The sequence below is a fragment of the Scyliorhinus torazame genome, chromosome 8 (genome assembly GCF_047496885.1).
Source record: "Scyliorhinus torazame isolate Kashiwa2021f chromosome 8, sScyTor2.1, whole genome shotgun sequence".
Lineage (NCBI taxonomy): Eukaryota > Metazoa > Chordata > Chondrichthyes > Carcharhiniformes > Scyliorhinidae > Scyliorhinus > Scyliorhinus torazame.
In genome coordinates this window covers 175334288-175362280 of record NC_092714.1, presented here as the reverse complement: position 1 = coordinate 175362280, position 27993 = coordinate 175334288, and the positions used below count along the sequence as shown (strand labels likewise).

At 43.9% G+C, this 27993-nt stretch overlaps 1 protein-coding gene across 1 annotated transcript in view; it reads left to right on the top strand.

Moving 5' to 3' along the window:
- npepl1 (aminopeptidase like 1) overlaps nt 1-27993 on the top strand; it is a 36801-nt gene extending 8808 nt beyond the window's left edge. Inside the window, exons 2-12 of the mRNA XM_072514535.1 lie at nt 3719-3904; nt 5563-5733; nt 6845-6934; nt 10849-10930; nt 11096-11238; nt 18829-18906; nt 20348-20448; nt 22384-22507; nt 23708-23884; nt 25203-25313; nt 27308-27993. Of these exons, the coding sequence (XP_072370636.1) occupies nt 3719-3904; nt 5563-5733; nt 6845-6934; nt 10849-10930; nt 11096-11238; nt 18829-18906; nt 20348-20448; nt 22384-22507; nt 23708-23884; nt 25203-25313; nt 27308-27472 (1428 nt within the window). The 3' untranslated portion in view covers nt 27473-27993. The remainder of the gene's footprint in view (nt 1-3718; nt 3905-5562; nt 5734-6844; nt 6935-10848; nt 10931-11095; nt 11239-18828; nt 18907-20347; nt 20449-22383; nt 22508-23707; nt 23885-25202; nt 25314-27307) is intronic.

The window sequence follows — 27993 nt, the reverse complement described above, 5'->3', positions numbered from 1 at the left end:
CTTGCATGTCAGAACACAGCAAGTCTGCAGGAGCTGCTCCGAGAATATGTTGAGCACCAGTGGTTAGAGTCCCACAAGAGGAATTTCAACAAACGCCGAGAAGTATTTTGCAAGGAAACGGGTCCATAGAAAGAAATCTGCTCCAACAAACTCTAAAATGTTCAGTTTGTATATAAATGTCAATTGTGTATCACCTTTTAGTTTATTAAAAGAAAATCAATAATTGGTATAATTATATTGATATGAGGCTTTTTCTTAACGAAAGACGGATATTGTTGTTTGTAAAGAAGTATAAAGTCGCCATAGAAGTATAAAGCTGACCATAGGCTGCTTTCTCCTTTTGAGGGGGAGAGCTGACTGGTGGTGATTTAACCTGAGGATCAGCATACCTCAGGTGAGGAACAACGTTAAGAAGGCAGGGCCTTCACGAATAACATCAGCCAGTACAGGAATTGAACCCGTGCTGTTGGCCTGCTCTGCATCATAAACCAGCTGTCCAGCCAACACTAAACCACCCCTGTAAAGAAGGAGGAGCTAATTGTTTGGAAAGTGTACATTCTGTATCACATTTTACAGCTGCACTGGAGTCATAGAACATAGAACAGTACAGGCCCTTCGGCCCTCGATGTTGCACCGACCTGTGAAACCACTCTAAAGCCCATCTACACTATTCCCTTATCGTCCATATGTCTATCCAATGACCATTTGAATGTCCTTAGTGTTGGCGAGTCCACTACTGTTGCAGGCAGGGCATTCCACGCCCTTACTACACTCCGAGTAAAGAACCTACCTCTGACAGCTGTCTTATATCTATCTCTCCTCAATTTAAAGGTATGTCCCCTCGTGCTAGACATCACCATCCGAGGAACAAGACTCTCACTGTCCACCTTATCCAATCCTCTGATCATCTTGTGTGCCTCAATTAAGTCACCTCTTAACCTTCTTCTCTCTAACGAAAACAGCCTCAAGTCCCTCAGCCTTTCCTCATAAGATCTTCCCTCCATACCAGGCAAAATTCTGGTAAATCTCCTCTGCACCCTTTCCAATGCTTCCACATCCTTCCTATAATGCAGCGACCAGAATTGCATGCAATACTCCAAATGCGGCCGCACCAGAGTGTTGTATAGCTGCAACATGACCTCATGGCTCCTAAACTCAATCCCTCCACCAATAAAAGCTAACATACCGTACGCCTTCTTAACAACCCTCTCAACCTGGGTGGCAACTTTCAGGGATCTATGTACATGGACACCGAGATCTCTCTGCTCATCCACACTGCCAAGAATCTTACCATTAGCCCAGTACTCAGTCTTCCTGTTATTCCTTCCAAAATGAATCACCTCACACTTTTCTGCATTAAACTCCATTTGCCACCTCTCAGCCCAGCGCTGCAGCTTATCTATGACCCTCTGTAACTTGTAACATCCTTCCGCACTGTCCACAACTCCACCGACTTTAGTGTCATCTGCATATTTACTCACCCATCCTTCTACGCCCTCCTCCAGGTCATTTATAAAAATGACAAACAGCAGTGGCCCCGAAACAGATCCTTGTGGTACACCACTAGTAACTAGACTCCAGTCTGAACATTTCCCATCAACCACCACCCTTTGTATTCTTCCAGCTAGCCAATTTCTGATCCAAACTGCTAAATCACCCTGTATCCCATGCCTCCGTATTTTCTGCAGTAGCCTACCATGGGGAAACTTATCAAACGCTTTACTGAAATCCATATACACCACATCAACTACTTTACCCTCATCCACCTGTTTGGTCACCTTCTCAAAGAACTCTATATAAGGTTTGTGAGGCACGACCTACCCTTCACAAAACCGTGTTGACTATCTCTAATCAAATTATTCCTTTCCAGATGATTATACATCCTATCATAAACCTTTCCAAGACTTTGCCCACAACAGAAGTAAGGCTCACTGGTCTATAGTTACCGGGGTTATCTCTACTCCCCTTCTTGAACAAGGGGACAACATTTGCTATCCTCCAGTCTTCTGGCACTATTCCTGTTGACAAAGATGACTTAAAGATCAAGGCCAAAGGCTCAGCAATCTCTTCCCTAGCTTCCCAGAGAATCCTAGGATAAATCCCATCCGGCCCAGGGGACCTATCTATTTTCACCCTTTCCAGAATTGTTAACACCTCCTCCTTATGAACCTCAAGCCCTTCTAGTCTAGTAGCCTGAATCTCCGTATTCTCCTCAACAACATTGTCTTTTTCCTGTGTGAATACTGATGAAAAATATTCATTTAGCACCTCTCCTATCTCCTCAGACTCCAAGCACAACTTCCCACTACTGTCCTTGACTGGCCCTATTCTTACCCTAGTCATTCTTTTATTCCTGACATATCTATAGAAAGCTTTAGGGTTATCCTTGATCCTACCTGCCAAAGACTTCTCATGTCCCCTCCTGGCTCCTCTTAGCTCTCTCTTTAGGTCCTTCCAAGCTAACTTGTAACTCTTGAGCGCCCTAACTGAACCTTCATGTCTCATCTTTACATAAGTCTCCTCCTTCCTCTTGACAAGTGTTTCGACTGCTATAGTAAACCAACAAGTGTTTTGACTGCTATAGTAAACCAGTTGCCGAGCAACAACTTATCAGCCATGTGCAAAAGAAAATAGACTTGAAGCTCTAGCATATTGAATCTAAAGTGTGGTTATTTCTAGCCTAGGAATGCCAGAAAGTGTAACTGCACAGTGGTTAGCACTGCTGCCTCAGTGCCAGAGACCCGGGTTCAATTCAGGTTTTGGGACACTGGAGTTTATTCGTTCTCTCCATGACTGCATGGGTTTCCTCCGGGTACTCCAGTTTCCTTCCACTGTCTAGATGTGCAGGTTAGGTAGATTGGCCATGCTAAAATTGCCCCTTTGTGGACAAAGTTTAGGTGGGGTTGTGGGGGAGTGGGCCTAGATAGTGTGCTCTTTCAGAAGGTTGTGCACACTAGATGGGTCAATGGCCTCCTTCTGCACTGTTGGGTTCCATGATTCTAATAAAATTTGACTAACTATCACATCTCTGTCACTTTAATTACAACGGACCCAGATATGATGTGTGAGAAGCCCCAGTGGGGAGAACGTTTCATAGGTTCTCCCCCCCCCCCCCCCCCAAACAATTTTCCCACACACAAGCTGGAACTAGGGACACTTGAAGTTACGTACACTGGTAGCCTCGGACTAAACTGCTCCCTGTACTACTATGATGATGACCTTCTGGAGGCTGAATCCATCAGGTTTCACTCATTCAGCCATTGTGTGGGCGAACAACCTGTAATACTGGTTCAGTGGCTGCCCCTTGCTCTCTCATATGGATATGGAAGATCCTATGACACTATTTGGCAAAAGAGGAGAGTTCACCCCATTGCCCTGGGCAAGATGTATCTCTCCCATCGATATCAGTAAAACATTTCCTGGTCATTATATCGTTGTTGTTTGTGGAAACCTGCCATGTGGTCTTCCCAACATAACAAAAGTGTTTACACACTAAAGCACTTAATTGGCTGCAAAGTGCTTTGGTCACCCTGAGGTCATGATAGGCACTGTATTAAAGCAAATTACTGCGGATGCTAGAATCTGAAACGAAAGAGAAAATGCTGGAAAGTCTCAACAGATCTGGCAGCATCTGTAGGGAGAGAAAAGAGCTAGCGTTTGAGTCCAGATGACTTTTTGTCAAAGCTGTATAAATACAGGTTTCCTTTCCCTTCTGCAGGCTTGGCAGATGGCACTGGGTGCCCTGAACCCCAACCCCACTGACAACTGCCCTCTGTACTTGACATATGCCTCAGTTGCTGCCCTGCCCTCTCGACTCAGTCGCCACAACAGCCCATCGGCAGCGACATTCCTCACCCGCCTCGTGCGAAGCTGTCTGCCTGGAGGAGTCAATCGCTGCATTATGGTGAGTCCAGCTCCCTGAACACACTGCACAGAGATTGTGAAAGAGGTCATTGGAGCAGGAGTAATTGAGGAGAAAAAGTGTTTCTGAGATATTTATTTACATATCTAAATACTTTTTATTTGGTGTGTGCCTGTTGCAGTTTAAAGTTGCAGAAATATTTTTCAATGAGCCCACTTGGTTCCTGCTGTTTTTTTTTTTTACTGTATAACCCAGCCTTCTTTTTTTGAGGCCACTGCTGGCAATAGTCAAGGCAGGGTAATTGGAACTGATTGCGAACTGTTGGGATCACTTAAGAAGTTTGTAACTCTGTAAATTCCATGTTACAAACTGAAATTTCTTTTACAACAAAATGATTTTTCATCAGTGACATAGTATAATGTCTGGAATATGGTAAGTGCATGCTGTGGTTATAAAAAATGGTAGCCATGATGTGGAGATGCCGGCGTTGGACTGGGGTGAGCACAGTACGAAGTCTTACAACACCAGGTTAAAGTCCAACAGGTTTGTTTCGATGTCACTAGCTTTCGGAGTGCTGCTCCTTTCTCAGGTGAATCCCAGTCCAACGCCGGCATCTCCACATTATGGCTACCATCGACACCGCAAACTGCCGGCTCAAAGTGGAGAGGATCTCCAGGAAGATCGCGCATATAGACACTGAAAAACCCCAGTCCAACGCTGGCATCTCCACATCATGGCTACCATCGACACCGCAAACTGCCGGCTCAAAGTGGAGAGGATCTCCAGGAAGATCGCGCATATAGACACTGAAAAGATTCACCTGAGGAAGGAGCAGCGCTCCGAAAGCTAGTGACATCGAAACAAACCTGTTGGACTTTAACCTGGTGTTGTAAGACTTCGTACTGTTATAAAAAATGATAGTTCTCCGAGCCACTGTTCTTTGTGTCCATCTATTTCTCTTTCTGCCTGTCTGTCTCTCTCCGCTGTAATATCAATGTTGTTACTTCCCTGGGTTTCTCTGCTCCCACCATGACTGGATTTATGTCAGCGTCATCTGATGTTTCTTCATTGGTCCTCTCTAATTTGGCTGAGCTGAGCATTTGTCTTGGAGCTACTGGTGTCTGTGTCATTCTAATCTGGGCATCGTGCTTCACTGATTTCTTCTGTGTCCTGATTGCTTTCTCTCTCACTTAATTCTCAATTTGTCGCCAATATTTTTTCTTGCTCTTATGCTCTCCTTTGAGCTCTCTTTGTTTCTGATTCCTTTGTTTGCTCTTTCTCTCCCACTTGCACTTTATGTGACCCCTCTCATGGTCGTCTGTACATCCTCTCTCTAAGGTTATCTAAGATCCTGTTAGTAATCTCAAGACTTTTTTGAAGTCTCTAAGGCCGTATCAATATTTAAGACTGTGTCATTTAACCAGTACCTGTTCACTCTTGGACACCTGGGCACTGTACAAGTTGAGAGTTCATCTTTATTTCAAAGTTTCTGAGTGAATGGCCCTATCGTTGGGTCTATTTCCAACAATCCATTCCAGAGGAAGGTGAGGAGTCCATGGGCATTAACTTGAATTATGTTTTTTCTTTGCTGTAGCTTGAATGTGCGGCTGACAATGAAAAGGTTTGATTGCTTGAGCATGTAGCCTCGAAAAATATTTACTGTAGAAAGAACGTTGACGAAGTTTCCTCCTCTCTTTAAGATGGTTTGTGAACGCTCTGAGGTTTTTGCTTCTGGCTGTGCGATTGCAAGGGCCTTCCCACTCTTCTCCCGCCGATCCAGCGCCTCGAGGCGCACGGACAAACGCGTGGTTACAGTGGAGTTCCTGCTGGTTGGACAGAACAATGGCCCAATTGAAGAAGCAACACTGGAGGTAGTTGATCAGAAAACCTCGCTGCTGAAGTCGGTGGTGTGAATTTGAAGCTTTTCAGATAGTATTCACGCTGTACCAGTTAGTTGCATAGAAATCACAGTAAGAAAATAATCTAAAGGCAAAATTCTGCAGTTTCTGGAAATCTGAAGTGCAAACAGAAAATGTTGGAGATAGTTAACAGGCTCCAGTATCTGTCGAGAGAGAAACTAAGCAACCCTCAGCCAGAGCAGTATTTCTATCCCTGGGTACTCACACCTTTTCCTTCTTCCACCTAATTTAGCCTTAAATTTTGATTAACTGCTTTAGTCACTAATTCTGAATCGACATAGAGTCCCTACAATGCAGAAGGAGGCCATTCGGCCCATCGAATCTGTACCGGCCCTCTGAAAGAACACCATGCCTAGGCCCACTTCCCTGCCCTATCCCCACTGGGCACTAAGGGGAAAACTTAGCATCGCCAATCCACTAACCTGCACATCTTTGGACTGTGGCAGGAAATCGGAGCACCTGGAGGTAACCCATGCAGACACTGGGAGAACGTGCAAACTCCACGCAGTTATTCAAGGCTGGAATCGGACCCGGGAGCCTGAAGCTATGAGGCAGTAGTGCTAACCACTGTCACATGACTCAGTGACAGCACTCTCATCTTGTTTGTGCTTCGAACCCATACCTCCATGATCTAGAAACTGCTGGGTATATTATTTTGCAGTTTAGACCCTGCATTTTTCCCCTCCGTTTTATCAAATTGCCAGATATTTGTAGACTGTTTTCATTGATGTTACCCCCTTTTTGTAAGGATAAGGCAGAAGCACCTCATACTCCCATTACTGTTTGTTGTGACTTTTAACATTCCCATTTACAACATAGGAATGAGGCCATTGCCCAAACGATCCATGTTGGTGTTTATCCTGCACACCAGCAGTAGTTGTGATCCTACAGGTTAAGACAAATTCCTGGTATCCTTGAGGACCATTCCTCAGTCAAATGTCAGGATGTACCTCGCTGGTGTGAAGGGAGGTCTGAAATGCTATGTCTCCACAGTGCTTAAATAATCCTGGATCTTCCCAAGGGTAAGAGTTTGAAGTGTCACTCATATCCCTCTCTTGTTCAGTGTCTAGCGAGTGCTGCTGACGGAATTCGCCTGGCAGCTCGAATCGTGGACACACCCTGCAATGAAATGAACACTGATACTTTTCTCGAGGTGAGTGACCATATGGATTAATTCTGGTGTTCAGTCTCCATTGTTTTTCCAAGTTTCAGCTGAAGACCACAGTTGGACTCGGGGAAACTCAGTGTACCTCAGACAGTGGGGTATTAAGAGCTATGGAAAAAGCCGATGAGATGCAGCTCCAATTGAATGGGTGAACAGGCTAAATAGCTACCGTCTTTAATTAAAAGTTAAGACAGTAGCAACTCTGGTGTTCAATCACTTGCTATGTGGGTCAAAGTCAAAGAGGTCTCCAACACAGGCCCTTCAGCCCATCGCGTCTGTGCCGATCAAAAACATGTTGGCCCTGTATTCTCCTTATTTCCTTCTTGAATGCGTCCCACTTTCTGGCACAGATTTACCTAAAAGTGTCTGCTCCCAGTCCACCCTGGCCAAATCATATCTGATCTTACTAAAATCGGCCGTCCACGGTTTGGAACTTTGATTTCAGGCTAATCCTTGTCCTTTTCCATATCAATCTTGAATCTAACAAAGTTATGATCGTTGTCTGCAAAATGCTTCCCCACTGATACTTCAATCATTTTCCCAGTTTTGTTACCTAAAATTAAGTCCAGGACTGCCTCCTCTCTTGGACCTTCTACGTACTGGCTTAAAATGTTCTCCTGGATGCATTTTAAGAATTCCGCTCTCTCTAAACTTTTCACACTATGACTACCCCAGTTAATGTTGGGGAAGTTGAAATCCCCCACTATCACTACCCTATACTTTTACACTTCTCTGAAATTTGCCCACAAATCTGCTTTTTTATTTCTCCTATAGAACACCCCCAGCAATGTGATTGCTCCTCTTTGGTTAAGTTCTACTCTTAAAGCTTCATTTCAAGATGTTGTCCTACCTTACTGCTATAATTGATTCCCCGATCAAAATTGCCACACCCGCTTCCCTGTCTCGCCTGAAGATCTTCTATTCTGGAATTATGTCAACCCTGCCCCTCTATCAACCATGTCTCAATTACATCCTATCCCATGTTTTGATTTGTGCCCTCAACTAATCTGTCTTGTTTGTCAGACTCCTCGCATTAAAATCAATACTATCCAATCTTGCAAAACTACCTTGTGACTTAACTGGCCTATAACTTCTATGCCTTCCTGACTCACCTGCTGACTCTTCTGATTTTGGCTGTGCATTTGCCCTTGCTGAACTTTCCCGGAGGATCCCAGCCCCTTGTTAAGTTTGTTTAAACTCTCCCCAACAACACTAGCAAACCTCCCTGAAAGGATGCTCGCCCCATTTTGGTTCAGGTAGAACCTGTCTGCCTTGTACAGGCCCTACCGTACCAAAGACAGCCCCATGGCCCTGAAATCTAAAGCCCTCCTTCCCGCACCATCTCTCCAACCACACATTCACCTGGACTAACCTATTTCTATACTAGCACATGGCACTGAAAGTAATCCAGAGATTACTACCTACTGGGTCCTGTTTTTTAATCTACTTCCTAGCTCCCTAAATTCTCCTTTTCTGCCTAAAACGTTGGCACCAATATGTATCATGACATCAGTCTGCTTGCCTTTTTCCCCCCCCAGAATGTCCTGCAGCCGTCAGTGACATCCCTGGCACCAGCGAGGCAACGTACCATCCTGGAGTCTTTTTTTGTGGCTGCAGAAACGCCTATCTGTTCCCCATACAATTGAATTCCCTACTGCTATAGTCCTGTCATTCTTCCTCCTCCCCTCTTGTACAGCAGGTCCCAGGTACCATGACTTTGGTCTGTGTGAGCAGAGGTGTTTTTTACAAAGCTCAGTTTTTGTTAACTCGTGTAAATTGTGCCTACTACTACAGTGTAGATATTTTTCAGTCATCTCAAAATATGTCACAGTTCCAACGGTTAGATCTATGCTGTTGCCTACATGGGGTAAACCAGATAATGTGGTTCAAGGTTATCATTGAATAATGAGCTTGGTTTGAATAAAGTGTTGACTTGTTGATCATTGTACCTGATATTCCAGCTGTATATGGTGTAGTCTTGTGGAAGGGAAATTAATGAGTTGCCAACTTCGAAGCATGGTGGGACATGCTTAACTTTATAGTTTAACACTGCTTTTGAATGAAAATAAGTAGGTCAGGTAACATAACGAAATACTGCTTAATATTTTGGTCTCGGCCTTATTATGATAACACATTGTCCTCCGAAAGATAACAAAACGTGTACTCGAGTTGTTTTTAGCCATGGGCAAGAGCATACGTACTACGTATTTCATCTTGCGTACTTTCCAAGGTCTGTTTAATATAAACATGGCTGTTTACTTCAAGCTGTTATTTCAGACTGTAAAGATATGCTTCCTTCAATCGAATCTCAGAGTGCGGTGCACTAGCTATGCAGCTAGAACACTCTCTCCGCAAATATATTTGTGTAAATAAATTGCCTTAAATCGAACCTCGAGGAATTTGTCTTTATTATAATTTCCACGACAAGTCTTTACTGTCTACTTGTCATTTACAATTGGTGGAATTATATCAAAATCCACTGATCTGAATTTTCGTCTGATGGAAAATGTTCAGATCATGAATCTAAATGCTAATGGCTAGGGGAACTGGATGGTTCAGTGGTAAGCATACTGAGCACAGGTAGGAATCTGGTGGTCTATAGAGGGTGAACACAATATCCTCACTCTTCCAGCAGTACTCACCCATTGTACCACCCAATCTCCCATCTAGACTCATTTACTATACTATCCATTATACCACTTTTTTTTCGGGGACCCATTTTTACCAACCGGCCAACCTTCGGGACCCACCATTTTTGCTTACCTTTAATGCGACAGGTGAGCCTGCTTGGTCCTCATGATCTTACTTGTTTTATTTATTTATTTAAAAAATACATTTTGAGTACCCAATTCATTTTTCGAATTAAGGGGCAATTTAGCATGGTCAATCCACCTAGCCTACACATCGTTAGGTTGTGGGGGCGAAACCCACGTAAACACTGGGAGAATGTGCAAGCTCCACACGGACAGTGACCCAGAGCCGGGATCGAACCTGGGACCTTGGCCCCGTGAGCAGCAGCAGGGCTAACCCACTGCGCCACCGTGCTGCCCTATGATCTTATTTGTTTGTTATTCAACGATACATTTCTGTATGGGCTGTTCATCAGGGATCCTGGAGCTCACACCACCACTGCTTTGTCCTGTTGTGGACTTTTCTGAACAGCTCACACCCCACTGCTTTGTCCTGCTATGGATTCCCCTGATCTCCCTCTCCAGCAGTTTTAGTTGTGAGATCCTGGCCTCTTTGTGTCTCTGGCCCTCTCTCTTCCTTATTACAAAATGATCCATTTTAAATTTTTCAGTCCTGTTGCTTGTTTGCTTCTGACAAAATGGAGGAATCACAATCGAGCCCAGAGCACATGACATCCGTGTTCGAGGCGCATGACCTGCTCTCGCCTCCCTTCAGGCAGGAAGTCTGATTGAATTAATTTAAAAAAAAATCTTCTCCTGAGTCATGGCACTGACGTCAGGAGGAGGCGGTGTTTCTCGCTGGGCTCCAGGCATGCACACTGATGAGTGGGTGTGCATGCGCAGCGCTCTCGCATTTTTAAAGCCGCTTGTAGCCGGCATTTTTAAAAGGGCAACAATGCTAACCAGTGTGCCACCGTGATGCCCTCTTACTCTGTTTTCACTTGACATCCATATGCACATCCCTCCCTTTTGAGAAGGAACTGAATAATGATGAGGAATAGGAACTCTGGCTAATTTTTCTCTGTCTAGTTCAGAGTGTGAAGGCTCTGAAGCTACCCTTTCTGAGAAGAGCTAACTCAGGATAGACCAGGGGTTGAATCTTGGACCTCCTGATCAGCATGCCCTGATGCCATGTCAAGCAATGCATTTACCTACAAGACCATCAACACAGTCTGAGATTTTATTCACTCCAATAGGTATTTTGTTTTACAGGAAATAAAAATGGTTGGAAATGCACTGGGAATTGTTCCAACCATCATCCGGGGTGAGGAGCTGAAGGATCAAGGATTTGGCGGTAGGTTTGTATTTCCTCATCCCAGTCTTCAATGAGCTGTGTACAACTAGAATGCAGTGTTTCACAGGTGCAACCAATACTTGGGAGGAGCAGTATAGCCCTGAGGATGGGAGCAGCGTTTAATTTTCAGCGAACATCTAATTGCTTCTGTCTGATCATTTCCAGGTATATATGGTGTTGGGAAGGCAGCAGTTTCTCCACCTGCACTTGCAGTTCTCAGTCATTCACCAGAGGGTGCTACACAGACTATCGCCTGGGTCGGCAAAGGCATTGTGTATGATACAGGAGGCCTGAGCATTAAAGGGAAGGTAGGAACCTTAGTGTGATAGGTTCTGGGACAGCTAAACATGGGGTTACCATGTCTGTGAGATTCACTAACATTCCTAACCACATTTTCTAGTAGGATTGTCTGCCAAAATAGAGTAAAGGGAAAAGGGCTCACTTGAAAAGTGGGATGATGAATATTAGTCAAATTTGGAACCAGGCACTGTGCAGGAGGATGGCATTGCAAAAGGATGTCATTGTCTTCTCTCCATTAGTTGTAAATGGTCCGAAGTGAATTGAGTTTGGACAGTTTCCACTGGTCTCTGCAAACAGAGTATCCTAGTTCAGCATTATGTGATAACCTCAGCGTGGATGAACGAGGGGAGCCAGTTTTAGAAATTGAAACATTTTATTTAGCAGTTTCTGAAAATTCTAATTTATATAGAACATAGAACAGCACAGAACAGGCCCTTCGGCCCTCGATGTTGTGCCGAGCTTTGTCCAAAACCAAGATCAAGCTATCCCACTCCCTGTCATTCTGGTGTGCTCCATGTGCCTATTCAATAACCGCTTGAAAGTTCCTAAAGTGTCCGACTCCACTATCACACCTTAACCACTCTGAGTAAAGAACCTACCTCGGACATCCCTCCTATATCTCCCACCCCGAACCTTATAGTTATGTCCCCTTGTAACAGCTACATCCACCCGAGGAAATAGTCTCTGAACGTCCACTCTATCTATCCCCCTCATCTTATAAACCTCTATTAAGTCGCCTCTCATCCTCCTTCGCTCCAATGAGAAAAGCCCTAGCTCCCTCAACCTTTCCTCATAAGACCTACCCTCCAATCCAGGCAGCATCCTGGTAAATCACCTTTGCACCCTTTCCAATGCTTCCACATCCTTCCTATAATGAGGTGACCAGAACTGCACACAATACTCCAAATGTGGCCTCACCAGGGTCCTGTACAGTTGCAGCATAACCCCACGGCTCTTAAACTCAAGCCCCCTGTTGATAAACGCTAACACATTATAGGCCTTCTTCACGGCTCTATCCACTTGAGTGGCAACCTTCAGAGATTTAGTTATTTTCCAAGAATTAATCTAAAATTATTTACTTTCAAGGTTTAGGATGATCTCTTAATGTTATTTCTCCATGTTCCTTTTCTGTTCTCCCATTACTTTCTGAAACTGCATTTTATCCTTGTTCTATCAACCCCTTTGTTCCCTCTCCACAATTCTACCAGACTATAGGGTCCCCCTCCCACCCACCCAGACACTGGACCCTACCTGCACAAGTTAAATTTCAAAACTATTCCCTCAATGCAAGTCTAAGAGTCCTCTGCCTATGCTGCTAAATCTGACTTATGCTCAGAATTACTATCTGAAAATTTACCTCGGGAGGATTTCTAGATTCATCTTCCAGTTTATTTTCAAATCATGTAGAAAAACAAATTGAATTAGTTATTATGATCCCCATAGAGCCCAATAACCCTCAAGAAGAGACAAATTTCCCAAACGAACAATGGAAATAACCAACGGATAAGATTTCACATTTTAAGACTGTTATTGTAACAAAAAAAAACCAATACCCACACAAATAAAACATTGCCATGGTATATTGAACTAAAGAAAAGGCACTTTCACGTTGGGATACGTCTTACAACTTCTTTGCTGTGCACTGCACTTTTTATTTTTTTAAATATTTTATTGAAAATTTTTGGTCAACCATCACAGTACATTGTGTATCCTTTACACAATAATATAACAGTATAAATAACAATGACCTGTTTTATAAACAAAGAATAAATAATATATAACAACGAAAACTAAAACTAAATGGCAACTGCCTTGTCCCAGATAAACACTCTCCAAAAATATGATTTAACAGTCCAATATACAATTATTTATAGCAACGACCTATACATATTATACATATGTTAACCCTGAGACTCCTTCTGGTTCCTCCCCCCCCCCCCCCCCCCCCCCCCCCCCGGGCTGCTGCCTTCTTCTTTTCCATTCCCTCTATCTTTCTGTGAGGTATTCGACGAACGGTTGCCACCGCCTGGTGAACCCTTGAGCCGATCCCCTTAGGACGAACTTAATCCGTTCCAGCTTTATAAACCCTGCCATGTCATTTATCCAGGTCTCCACCCCCGGGGGCTTGGCTTCCTTCCACATCAACAGTATCCTGCGCCGGGCTACGAGGGACGCAAAGGCCAAAACATCGGCCTCTTTCGCCTCCTGCACTCCCGGCTCTGTGCACTGCACTTTTGGCAGATAGGTAGCATTACAAGATTCAGTCCCAAGTTTTCCCTGCTTTCCAAAGGGTTTACTTCTCTCTGTCATGCTAATTAAATCTTCCAGAGTCCTTCAAAAATCGTCTTGAGTATCCCAGAACTGACTTCCACCAGCAAGGGGCACCTTGGTGCCTCTTTGCTCCTTGTATCTCCAAAAGTATCATCTATTTCATCATCTTCTTCTTTTTGAACAGAGAGCCAGCTCTCACCAGCATCTTGCTAGGCTGCTAACACCAACACAGTTCTGCTCCTTATAGCAGTTGCATTTTCTCTCGCTCTTTCCCTCTTGGTGTCACTGCATCTCTGTATCCAAAAAGCAGCTGTCTCTTTTCTATGTCAAAGTGTGAAAACCATCACTTGATTTTCAGTAGGTTTTGGTTTTGGTTTCTTTTCCATGATGACCAGATGACATGGGCCTGTTCTCCATCTCCATGACTGGCCACCATCTCCTATCCAGAACATTCGGTTTCATCTGGAAGTTAAAGGAGCCATTTCAAAACATAACTGTCTTAAGTCTCGCATTTGTAATATTGTATTGTAGCCCAAGCAGAAATATAATTCAACTTCTTCACTGAGAATGTTTAATAAAAAATCTTTAGTATTGAATTCTCAGTGTAAAGAATACAAAAATGCCGTATTCCCCTCAGCACTGTCTCATGAGTAAAAATCAAACAATTGATAATCTAAAATCTTGACTGGGAACAGCTTTTAAGATTTACTCTCTGATTTTCTTTTGAATCCTTCAGAATAGGGAGGTCAGAAATCCTGATGCAGCATTGGGGAAGTTTGTGCTTCAAGGTTTTCCAATGAGAGAATTTACTGCTGCACACCTGGAAATTCTGCACACATTCGGTCTTTGGGATTTGTAAATTGCAAGCATGGATGCCAGTGGGCATCTTTTCAACTAACTGCTGATCACTTGGGGTTGGAAGTCGGTGGGGGCAGGGGGAAATATAGTAACCTCCCAAGCTCAGGCTTTCCAGAAACTGAGCAAAAATAAAAATGAATGTATTTAAAACCAAAATAAATAGTTTTCTATGCAAAAGCAAATTACTGCGGATGCTGGAATCTGAAACCAAAGAGAAAATGTTGGACAATCTCAGCAGGTCTGGCAACATCTGTAGGGAGAGAAAAGAGCGACTGTTTCGAGTCCGGATGACCCTTTTTCAAAGCTATAATACAGAGAAAGTGGGAAATATTTATACTGTGGAGCGAGAATGAAAGATGAGTCATAGCCACAGAAACCCAGGGATGTGGGATGCTAATAGCCACTGAGAAACCACGGGGAAAGAGTGTTAAAGACAGTCCCCAGAGAGAACAAACGGTGTCAATGGCCAAACTGCAGAGAAACTAACATCAGAGGATAAACTGTGACAGATGTAGATGTGGGGGAGGGGAAGGGGTAAGCAAAGGGGAGAAAGGGTAAGGAAAGGTGGATAAGATGGGGGGGTTAAATATATATATAAAGAAAGAAAGAAATGGTAAAAGACAGTTCAAATGAAATGGGATGAAAACAAAGGGGTCGAGGTGGGGTGGAGTTAATCACCTGAAGTTGTTGAATTTGATGTTGAGCGGAAGGCTGTAGTGTGCCTAACCGGAAGATAGTTTTCTAAGTAGATATCCTCATGGAATTAGAAAATATGATTTTTATCAAGTTCTTATGATGTTAGCCTAACTTTAAACCAGGATGTTTTGATTTTTTGGGAAAAGAAAAATAATGCAGCATTATTTGGTGGGAATTAGTTGTGGTTTAATTGGAAAGTTGATCCTGCCAGGATCAGTGTACAGGACCAGATCTGCTGGATACCGATGCTGCCTAACCTTTTGAGATGCATGATACAGCTGCTCACCATTTCTCATATAAATGTCTATCGCTCAGCTGACCAGCTACTATTTCCATGCTGAAATTCACATCCAGTCATAGATCATAGAACTATCAGTCGAAGTGGGTCTGTTCCAACTCTGGAAGCCAGTCTGGTAAATCTTCCAACAGTTGTTTCTTGTGTTGCTCACTTTCTCCTTGGTTCAATTGCTCTGTTTTATTACCTTTGCTCACGAGTCGCCAGGTATCCTTAAGATACCGCCATGAAGTTCAAGTCCGAGTAATGATCAATAACCCAGTACACCGATTAGTAAGATTTAAATCAAAACACATGAAAAATGAAACGAATGAAAATGAAATGCAAATCGCTTATTGTCACATTTATTATACACCGTAATCGCTACTCATGCACAAATTCTACGTCTAAGCTACTTCTACAACTAACAGGCCTATACTTAACTTCGGACTGGCCCACCAGGTCAGGGGAACAAAAGGCCTTTCGTTCGGGTTCTGAGTCTGCGGGATTCGAAGTTGATACGGATTGGTAGCTAGGAGCGCCTATCTCGTAGCGAGCGTTGAATTAAGACTTACTTCGTCGGGGGTCACTGCACCGGTCACGGTCAATGTTGGTTCGTGTTGCTGGGTGACCCAGGCAGGACGCAGAGGTGAAGAGAGAGCGATTTGAACTTGGGGCTTAACTCTTATAGTCCCCAGGGGCTTCCCGCCTTTTGGGGCGGACCCTGTACCTGGTCCCAAGTGATTGGACTTTGTCCCAATCGCTTGGTTCGATTTTCTCCAATACTGGAGTGGTTCCCTGATCGATGGGTGGTCTTAAGGTGCTCGTTCACCTCCTTTGTGTTGGCTCCTACTGGCGCCACGGAGTCTGGCTTTGCTTTGTGTGTCCAAAATGTTACTTATTGTTCCCGGGGATTGCTCATCAGTATGCAGATGGCTGCTACTTTGTTATGCTGATGGTCGCTGGTATCGATGTTGTCTGGCCTTTGCAGAGATAAATACACAGCAAACCTGCAGCTGCTGGTTTCGGTCTATGTTGGCTGACTTTCCCATCAGCCTTTGCCGTTCGCCATTTTAAATCGGGAGTTGGCCAATTTAGGTGGCTACACTTGAGAATAAGGATCTTCTGTTGAGAAGATCCGCATTTAACAGCCATTGCATAGCAATGGCCTGATTCAGATTCCCTAATGATTGGCTGGTCCTGTGTTGGGGGGTGCTGCTCTTCCATATTGATTTTCAGTAATGTGCAAAGGGGCCCAAAGCCCCTTTAAATTTGTATACTTTGAATACAAAATGCATGTCAACCCTAAGCACTAATTCTAGATTGTAGAAATATTTAGCAATATTTGTAAATTGTCCTTGAAATCATTTCCCGGGTGAAGTATTGCAGCATACCCGCCTAACCCTGTCCTACTTTGCCGCTGTTACAGCTATAAAAGCAGACCAGACTGGGCTCAATGCTGCACTCCATGTTTGTGCACAACAGGACTCTGAAGTATTGTACTTCTCCCATTCATTATTCCCAAGATGGGGTTTGTTGCTACAAAAGTATTATTTGGTGCTCTCGGTAAGAGTTGGCAACTCGCCGATTGCAATTAAGGAGAAGCTTAAAAGCAATTTATATCTGGCCTTTGTAACTCTACCTCTGGTTGGCTAGGGTGAAATAGACTTTGATTGTAAATCAGGGCAAAGGTCTTACCTGATAAAAGCGCATAAAAGGTTACAGGTTTGACTGACATATCAGATCAGGCAATACTTGTCGAACACCTTTAGCCTTGACAGTGGGGCGTCGAGATCAAATGTAGCCTTCAGGTTTTGTGGGGTTCGAGGGCAGGGGTTAATTGGACTATGGGGCTCTAACTTAATTCCGCCCCTATTTAAAACTGCTACATTCCTTCTTCACCTTTATATTTCTGTTGTAAATTTCTACGTTCCCATTTATAACAGAAACTGCATATGTAAACTTGTCATGCTGAAACTGCACACTTTGTCACTGGAGCAAGAGGAATCTTTTTACGCAGCTCTGAGATTGAGGAACCAACTTTCAGCATTTCCGGTCGATTCAGAAAATGTATCAAATTTAAAATAAGAACAACTGAATTGGGAGCAGGTGGTGGCCATTCGGTCCCTTGAGCTTGTTCTGCCATTTGAAAAGACAAAATGTTGAACAGGATCACCTCTAATTCTTCTAAACACAAGAGAATAAAGACCCAGTCAATTTAATCTTTCCTCATAGGACAATCCCTCCATCCTAGGAATCAGTTTGGTGAACCTTTATTGCACTGCCTCTCTGGCCAAGTTTACCTTTCCTTGGGTAACGAGACCAAACTGAACACAATGCTCCTGGTATGCTCTCAACAAGGCTCTATATAATTGCAGCAAGGTATCTTTACTCCTATACTCAAATCCTCTTGTAATAAAGGCACACATAAGGTTTGCCTCCTTAACTGCTTGCTGTACCTTTATGTGAACTTTTAGGACTCATGAACAGCTCAACCTTAATAATATTCAATGACCCAGTTTCCACTGCTCTTTGGAGAAGAGAATTCCACAGACTAACCACCCCTGGAAAAGCAAATTCTCCTAACCTCTGTTTTAAATGGGAGACCCCAAGTTTTAAACCATGTCCCGTGGTTCTAGCCCCCCCCCCCCCCCCCCCCAACCAGGAAATCATCCTTTCAGCATGCGCCCTGTCAAATCTCCTCAAGCTCTTGCATGTTTCAACAAGATTAGATTAAGTTGTGTGGCTAAAGGGATCTGGGAACCGGGTGGTTAAATGTAATAAGGACCATATTTCCTCATGGTGGGTAAATGCTAATATGGACAGATTGGATGATCTATTTCTGTTTCGGTATTGTAACTTTTTTTTCCTACCTGTTGCCTGCAATCGCACCGATCTGCCAATGGCGGTGCTGCAACACTTCCATTGAATGGCTGAGAGTCAGTTAGCACATGACAAGTTTACATGGGTGGTCCCCATTTTAAACGTGGACAGGAGAGCAGGAGGTGTGCACAAACATAGAACATAGAACATTGCAGCGCAGTACAGGCCCTTCGGCCCTCTATGTTGCACCGACCTGTGAAACCACTCTAAAGCCCATCTATACTATTCCCTTATCGTCCATATGTCTATCCAATGACCATTTGAATGCCCTTAGTGTTGGCGAGTCCACTACTGTTGCAGGCAGGGCATTCCACGTCCTTACTACTCTCTGAGTAAAGAACCTACCTCTGACATCTGTCCTATATCTATCTCCCCTCAATTTAAAGCTATGACCCCTCGTGCTAGACATCACCATCTGAGGAAAATGGCTCTCACTGTCCACCCTATCCAATCCTCTGATCATCATGTATGCCTCAATTAAGTCACCTCTTAACCTTCTTCGCTCTAACGAAAACAGCCTCAAGTCCCTCAACCTTTCCTCATAAGATCTTCCCTCCATACCAGGCAACATTCTGGTAAATCTCCTTTGATTTGTATTCCGTGTTTTCTCTTGCAGACCACCATGCCAGGAATGAAGAGAGATTGTGGAGGGGCAGCTGCTATTCTTGGAGCTTTCAAGGCTGCTGTGAAACAAGTAAGTGTTGCAGAGCTTTATGTTTTGTGTTATAAATGAAAGATTGGTTCAGAAGCCGATAGTTTTCTTGATATCTGTTGTGTCTTGAGATTCCCTCTGGACTTTACAGGATGCAAGTCTGCCACATTGTGCTAATGTGAAGGAATTGAAGTCCTTGTTCCACGGTCGCTGGCAGTGTCCCACATCACAGAACGCTGACTAGCCAGTGGACCTGTATTCTGTAGCAGGGCACGAGGGTTCCATTTACATTGCAGAACAGTTTTATTTTGCACAGCTGGAGCCTGAAACCAGAGTCGAGGCTTGCCTCATGTTGAAAGGAAGTAGAATGACACTCTGAAGAGAGGGCCTCAATTTGCTGCCCTACAAAAAGTTAGGTTGAGCCTTTGTGCACAATTTGGGAGAAAATATTGGGGAAATTCCTCTCTAACCCCCCTCCCCAAGGAAAAATGAATTATAGCAAGTAACGAATGTGTAAGTTACAAAAGATATTTTGTACTTAATAAGTTTAACCTGCTCTGTTTCATTTTAGTGATGTGTGCCAGTGGCAAAATGCTTGCTTTGGCTGTTTTCTGTTTAATTGCAGTTCTTTGCTTATCTGACTCACTGATCCACAATTGTTATAGTCCAACAGATCACTTGGCCTGGTTAATCTTTTACTCCGTACCTAACTTTTGTATGCTGTTTCAGCTTCACCCTATGCTGATGTTTAGTGCAGCATGACTGCATTGAACATGATTCCCTCCTTCCTCCCGCACCCTGCAGGAGATCTCGGCTCGTTCACACTGTCAGGATGTGTTAGTTAAACGAGAGATCCTGATACTCCTTCCAAAAGCAAGCTGGGACAAGTTTTGGCATTTTTTCATCAATTTGGGTCTTTTGCACAAACTGAACAAAACATGCCTGTCTCCCTGTTGAGTCCAATGACTCGGACAGAATCCACAATCCCTCAAAGGTGTACCTGTGGTACTTTAGATTTGTCTGCACTGAGTTTCGTCTGCCGTTGTAGTGGCCGCTTAAATATTCCCTGCAACTCATAATGTCTGAACTCCCTTCTCTGATTGTACTACACCTCCCAGTTTAATATTTGGCAAATTTGATCACTTTGTGTTTGGTCTCTGGGTTCTTATCAAAAGGCGAAACCGATTTGAGGAGATGAATGACTTGCTTTTCCCAATTTGTATGTACGTTTGTTCATATGAGAGCAGGTCATTGAGAAACCGGAATGGTCTGAACACCAAACCCTGGCCGACATTTAGAACCTAAACCTGATGCAGATTTTTTTTTTTCCATTCGTGGAGGCCAGCATGAGCTCTCTTGTAGTCTCTGGTGGCCTTGATGTACTGCTTTCAATGGAGTGAATGCGCAGTGTTGCCAACACTAGTATCAAAAATGCATTTGCCATGTGTGGTGCAATTACAGCAATGTGCTGTTTGTATTTCAGGGTTTTAAGGACAATTTGCATGCTGTATTCTGCCTGGCTGAAAATGCTGTTGGACCCAGCGCGACCAGACCAGACGATATTCATCAAATGTACTCTGGAAAGTAAGACTGTGCAGACGATATAATATGAACCCTCAGCAGTGCGGATGGGTTCACTTGCAGTGGTGAAATGTGCACTTGCTTGTTTGTGGGTAAAGTTTTTTCTGATGGTGATTTTTTTAAAATTTGGGGTATTTTTCATGAAAGATGTATTTCCGAAAAGGAATGTAGGAAGTTACTAGAAAAAGACTCATTTTCAATAATAATTCATTGCACTTCCCAAGCTGCTTCTCGTATGATCAAGCAACTTTTTGTAATGCGGTGTCTTGTATATAAATATAACGGAATAGAATTATTGCAGCACCAGAGGAGGCCATTCAGCCCATTGTGTCTGCAGTGGCTCTCTGAATGAGCAAATCACTTGGTGTCACTCCCCCATGTTCTCCGTTCTTCCTCTTCAGATAACAATTCAATTCTCTGGTGTGCCTCGATTGAATCTGCCTATCAGGCAGCGCATTCCAGATCTACACCACTTACTGCGTAAAAAAGCTTCTCCTTGTGTTACCATTGCATCTTTTGCCAATTACCTTAAATTTGTGGCCTCTTGCTCTTGTTCTTGATCCTTTCACGAATAGAAGCAGTTTTCCCTAACTATCTGTCTAGACCCCTCATGATTTTGAATTCCTCTATCAAATCTCCTCTCAAGCCTTTTTCTCATCAAGGAAAACGGTCCCAATGTTGCCAATCCACCCACGTGACTGAAGTTTCTCATCCCTGGGACCATTCTCTGGTCTCTTTCCTGCAATCTCTCTAATATCACCACATTTTCCGAAAGCGTGGCGCCCAGAATGGGATGGTGTACAAGTTGAGGTCAAACCATTGTTTTGTACAAGCTTAACATAATTTCCTTTCTTTTGTACTCCATGCCCCTAATTAATAACACCTAGCATTGAGAGATTCAGGAGACTGGGCCTGTATTCTCTAGGGTTTTCGAAGAATGAGAGGTGATCTGATTGAAACATAAATAATTCTTACGGGGCTAAACACTGTAGATGCAGAAAGGATGTTTCCCCTGGCTGGGGCAGTCTAGAACCAGGGTACAGAGCAAGGAGTAGGCTATTTTGGACTGAGATGAGGAGAAATGTCTTCACTCAGAGGCTGGTGAATCTTTGGAATTCTCTACCACAGAGGGCTGTGGAAGCTCAATCACTTGAGGATGTTCAAAACAGAAATCAATAGATTTCTGGATACAAATGACATCGAGATATGGAGATAGTGCAGGGAAATATGGAATTGAGGGAGATGATCAGCCAGGATCCAATTGAATGGAGTAGGGTTGAGGGGCTGAATGGCCTACTCCTATGTTCCTATTGTATACTTTATTACCTCACTCAACATTTCCTGCCACTATCAATGAATGATGTGCATTTACATCCAGGTTCCTCTGCTGTTGCACCCTTTTAGAATTCAACGATGAAAAATAGTGTTTGTTTGTTATAATACTGGTTGAGGGAAGAATGTTGGTCAAAAGTTTGAAGAGCCCCTTGCTGTTCCACTAGTGGCATGGGATCTTTTTAAAAAATAAATTTAGAGTACTCAATTCATTTTTTCCAATTAAGAGGCAATTTAGTATGGCTAATCCACCTACCCTGCACATCTTTGGGAAGTGGGGCAAAACCCACGCAAACATGGGGAGAATGTGCAAACTCCACACGAACAGTGACCCGAGGCTGGGATCGAATCTGGGACCTCGGCGCCGTGAAGCAGCAGGGCTAACCCACTGAGCCACTGTGCTTCCCGTGGCATGGGATCATTAACATCATTAACTATTGGTAAATTTGATGAAATGTACTTCACATGTTGCTCATTAATAGTAGTAAATCATTTCAGAATTTCTTTTAGTTAGATCCCCTGTCAACTGTGCCATTCTAATATATCTTCTAATATTATGTCTATTGAACCGTTTCCCATTATGTTTTTCTAACTGATTGTGTTCAGGACAGTTGAGATTAATAATACTGATGCTGAGGGTCGCTTGGTGCTGGCGGATGGAGTAGCTTATGCATCTAAAGATCTGGGGGCAGACATCATCCTTGATATGGCTACACTAACTGGAGCACAGGTATGTCAGAACTCCAGTTTGTGCAAGGGAGAAAAGAGGAGAATGAGTGCAAGAGGTTTGTTTGCTTCATGACCCTGATTTCTTCATTGGATTCCAGACCCCTTTAACCCTTCTGGTTCCTAGCAGTTATGTGCCAGTGACAATGAATGTGACTTGTGGAGACTGAAATGCTCTTGTTTTCCTCCCCGCCTCAACTCGCTACCCTTCCCATCCACCATCACACTAGCTTATTCTGCATATTCTCCAGCGCTTGTACATCAGCTATTCATTCTCTTATCAACAGTGGCGGGTGGTCGGCCTATTTGAGTGCTTGGCTGTTGGTGCTGAATCTGGCCATTTTCAATATTGGTGGCAGAGTTGGGAGTAGCAGGAATGGAACACAGTAACTCCCTCTCCCAATGTGCTGTATGCATTGAAGGTGCCTCAACACTATCGCCTGGAATTTGTTAACCGAGCCGATGAACAGGGACCAAACTGGAGATATTCTGGTCTGCATGACCCAGTAGTGTTCCTCTCTGCTCTCACCGGATGACCCAGTCATGTTACTTGCTCTCACTCACATGCACACATTGAGTCCTGTGCTCCCAGTTCTGTTCCTCACACACACTGGGACCTGGATGAACCAATATACACCACAAAAACACATGCACATATGTTAGTATCTAATAGGTTCTGTCGATGGATGTTAAATACCTTGTCGGAGTAATGTGATACTCAGATGTGTATATAAAGAAGAGTCGGCCAGCACTCGTGTTAGCGAAATGAGCTCTTTGGCGAGCAATAAACAAACAGTCTCTACCAAAACATCCTAATCTCAGTGTCTTCTTCACAACCAGGTTTAGGAGATTACTCTGACAATTCACCCAGACACTCCAGTCTCACCCAGTTCTGTTACACAAAGTTCACATACATATTGGGATCAATTTGTTTACATTTAATGATGCCGGCTTGTATATTGATGCAGTGTTGCACTGTGTGCGGTGACCCAAGGTTTTACAAAAGAAATCCTTTTAATTCAAAGTAATTTTCTTTGCTCTATCTTTTCAGTTTAATTTAAGTTAATCCAAAATCTCATCCCATTGAGATGGTGTGTGCACTGTATCAGAGTGCTGTGTTCAATAAACCATGCCTGTGGTCGATTTAGATAGTGGACAGTGGTTCAGTGTTGTGGTGCGATTGGAAATCTTTCTTTCTGTGCAGGGTATATGTACTGGGAAACACCATGCTGCTGTCCTGTGCAACACTGAAGAGTGGGAGGTGGCCTGTGTTAAAGCTGGCCGAAGTAGCGGGGACCTCACCCATCCTCTTGTTTACTGCCCTGAACTACACTTCAGTGAATTCACCTCTGCCGTGGCTGACATGAAGAATTCTGTTGCTGTAAGTTGGGATGTTTGGGGACTCTGCTGGCTGATGGGAGGCAGTGGGATTGTGCTCCTTGCTTATCTCCGATTTACTTCTGATATTCGAGAGTGGAGGGGGAAAGGGCCCAAAGGTATAATTTTGCTTCATGCTGGACGATTTCTTTAAAACAAATTGCATTTATGAAGCACTGTTTCCAACCTCCGGACCTTCCAAAACTCTTTACAGCAGGTGAAATGATTTTGGATGTAATCACCGATGTAATGTAGGGAATGCTGAGTCAAATTATATTTTAGCAAACTTCCACAAGCAGCAATGGTATGATCAGAAGACCTGTTTTTGTAATGTTGATTGAGGGATAAATATTGGTCAGGACAGTGGGGAGAACTCTCCTGCAAATAATGCCATGGGCATGTTTTACATCCTCCAAGGCCTTTGTTTAATGGCCCAGCTGAAACCTATGACAGTGCAGCACTCCCTCAGAACAGCGCTCGAGTGTCAGCCTGGATTATCATCTCAAACCAAATCTTTTTGACACTGTGACAAGAGTGCTATCACTGAGGCATAGCTGATATTTAAGGAAAGGGCATTTTGAAAGGATATCTGTCCAGATTAATAATACATAAACAGCACTGTAAAATTGAACCAACTCCAGTTTCTGACTAAGAGTTGCTATTCCAGGTCTGCTGCACTGCAGAACCGCCAGTGATGAGGTCAGCAGAGTAGCTGTTTGCGTCCTGTGCAAGTCCATTCATTGGATTGGGTTTGGAACCTTGCACTGGTCTGAGAGCCGATCGAGGACTGTCCTCCCCTTCCATATCTATTTACTGACTTAACTGTTCTGAATATTGCAATGCTCCATTCCTTGCACATAATTTTAAGTTGAGCTTCTCATTACATGGTCCAGATCTACTGAGTCCAACAATCCCACAACATCAGCAGTGCTCCCTGTAACTGCTCATTAAGGGGTGCTGGGAACAACACAGGAACAAAGGCCTTTGGCCTTTTCCCCAACACCACCTCTCCACATAACAGCAGAGGCTCCTCATCTCTTCATTCAGTGCTCTGCCTGGAATGTAGGAGTGTTGGTTTACAGACTAGTATTGGTTCCACCTCTCTCTCATCCCATTGGATACGACCATCTCTGGAGAGAGGTAGCTTTGACCCGGATGCACCATTGACTTACAATGTAAATTTATGTTGGAGATGGATCACGCTGGCGCCTTGTCCTAACTGGAGGGAAAGTGGAGCTGACAGCAGCAGAAAAAACGAGAAACGGAGGAGAGCTAGACTCAATTCCTTGGTTTCCAGTTCATTTTCTTTCTCTCTCTTTCAGGATCGTGACAACGCTCAGAGTTCCTGTGCAGGTCTCTTTATCGGTGCCCACATTGGATTTGATTGGCCTGGAGTATGGGTCCATGTGGACATTGCTTCGCCTGTACACTCAGTGAGTATATGAGACAACTTTAGAAATACTTGGGTGGCTGAGGGTTTTGGAGTTTGGATGTGTGTAGGGGGAACAGACGGCGGGTGTGTGGATTTGTGGAAGAGGAAGGGAAGAAATTGAGGCTAGGGTGAAGAGCTTGAGGAAACGTTTAGGAATGTACACTATTGAGTGTAATGAGCAAATTAATGTAATAAATGAACTAACCGCATCATCTGATGGGTAAAACTAACTCGAGGGTGGAGATTAAGTGGGTAATGACTGACTGGGATATGAACACAAAGCTACTCGATGGTGAATGGGCAAGTGTTATGTTATTCTGCAACCCAGCACCTCAAAATATTAAAGGTTTTTATTTGTAGGCAAGTGGGAGAGTAATTGAACTAAACAACATTGGGTTTTTTAATTGCGTTAACAAATGGAACTAATAACCTACCTGCTGGGATGTGTTGGGTTCCTCTGGCCTGTTTCTGGGACATGCTTCTGTTTACCGTATGGTTGCCCTCACACTACGATTTGCAAAATTAAGTAATACTTGCTATTTTAATTGCATCTGCACCAACGCATCTGCACCAACTTTCTAACTAGAAAATAATTTTCTTGTCATGTTTTACATTTTTGTTTGCCCCTTTTGTCTCCTATACGACAGTGGCTGGTTTAGCACAGGGCTAAATAGCTGGCTTTTAAAGCAGATCAAGGCAGGCCAGCAGCGTGGGTTCAATTCCCGTACCAGCCTCCCCGAACAGGCGCCGGAATGTGGCGACTAGGGGCTTTTCACAGTACCTTCATTTGAAGCCTACTTGTGACAATAAGCGATTTTCATTTCATTGTCTTGCTATCTGTGCGTGTGGTTCTCTTTCCCTCTGGCTCATGACGCACTTGACTTCAGAAATCGAACTTCTGTGGAAAAGGGTTTTTATTCATTCCTGCAAAATTTTGAGCCCGTCATAAGAGCCTAAGAAATAGGAACAGGAATTGGCCCCTCTAGTCTGCCCTGCTGCTCAATAGGATCATGGCTGATCTGACTGTGGCCTTAACTCCACTCTCCTGCCTGCCTCCCGTGACCCGTAGCTCCCTTGTAGATCAAAGGTCTGTCTAACTACCTTGAATATATTCAATTACCCAGCCTCCACTGCTCTTGGGGTAGAGAATTCGACAGACTAACCACTCTTTAGAGTAGAAATTCCTCCTCATCTCTTGGTATTTTGTTGTGCAATACTTGCCATTTTGGGATCAAGTAACGGCATCAAATACTTGCAGTGCAGGAACAGCGCAGGTTAGATAGAATAAAGCAATTGTCCCGTCACGCGTCCAGTTTAATATTGGATGCAGAGTGAAGCTTCTTCTAATGTCCCAACAAGCTGTCTCAATTCAAAGCTCAGGATTTGCAATCATTTTGCACACCTGCTTAATTAGTGCGCTGTCAGCTCTCATCGACTAGGATCTAGGTTGAGCCTGGCAAAACTCGAAAGGCGGTTTCTAGCCACTGTAACATCCGGCTCATCTTTGCACCCTCAACTTTCAGATTTCGCCATTTCCACCAACATTCCCTCCCTCACCACTACTTCACCAACACTCCCCCTCCTGAGTTCATCATTTCCAGTACTCTCATGTTATTAGCTAATTCGCGAAGCTAAAAGTGTTACATTCCTGAGACTTGTGACTAACCAGTCATTAAACATTAACACTGCAATGTTACTGTGAAATGAAGTTACTGTGAAAATCCCCTAGTCGCCACACTCCGGCGCCTGTTCAGGTACACTGAGGGAGAATTCAGAATGTCGAATTTACCTAACAAGACCCTCTTTCAGGACAGGAGGAAACCTGAGCACCCGGATGAAACTCACGCAGACATGGGGAGAATGTGCTGAATCCATACAGACGGTGACCCAAGCAGGAAATCGAACCCAAGTCCCTTCCGCTGTAAAGCAACAGTGCTACCCACTGTGCTATAACTGTGCAGGGCATTATTTAATGGCTGTCTGTTTTGTGTGTAGGGGGAGCGAGCGACTGGCTTTGGCGTGGCTTTCCTGCTGGCCTTGTTTGGTCGTGCCTCAAAAGACACCATGCTGAACCTGGTGTCTCCACTTGGTGCTGGCACAGACCACACTGCGACAAGCGAGGGTGATGGGAACTCGTCCAAACGTAGGAGGTTGGTGTAAAGAAGAAGGAAGCTCTGCACACGGTCACATCACTGACGCAATGAGTCAATTAATCGACAGTCCAACCATCCAGGTATAAGCGGTCTCGTGCTTAAGTGGGGGCCCTGCTTTTCTCACGGACAGTGCTGGCATGCCACTGCGAGGAAGCTCACAGTGACATGAGCCAGAGGCCCAAACAGCATGCGTCAGCATCACTGAAGCCCTCCATTACTTCAGATACAAACTTTTAAGACATCCTTTGAGTCCGAGTCTGTTCAAAATGCATCCAATTTACAGAACCTCTCACTCTTATTTCGGCAGCATTTAGTAACAAATAGTAAAATGAAATCCTGAGAAGATTACTGCCATAAAGCAACGAAGAGACTGCTGTACTGAGACCCTTCCCCTCCCTCCCCAATGTAATTAAGTGATGAGAATTACTATACCAAATGGTTTCATTCTTTTCTAAGGCATTTTCAGTTTGGCTGAATGTATTGAACAGATTGAAATGGCTGATCTTATTAAATAATTTTGCACAAGTT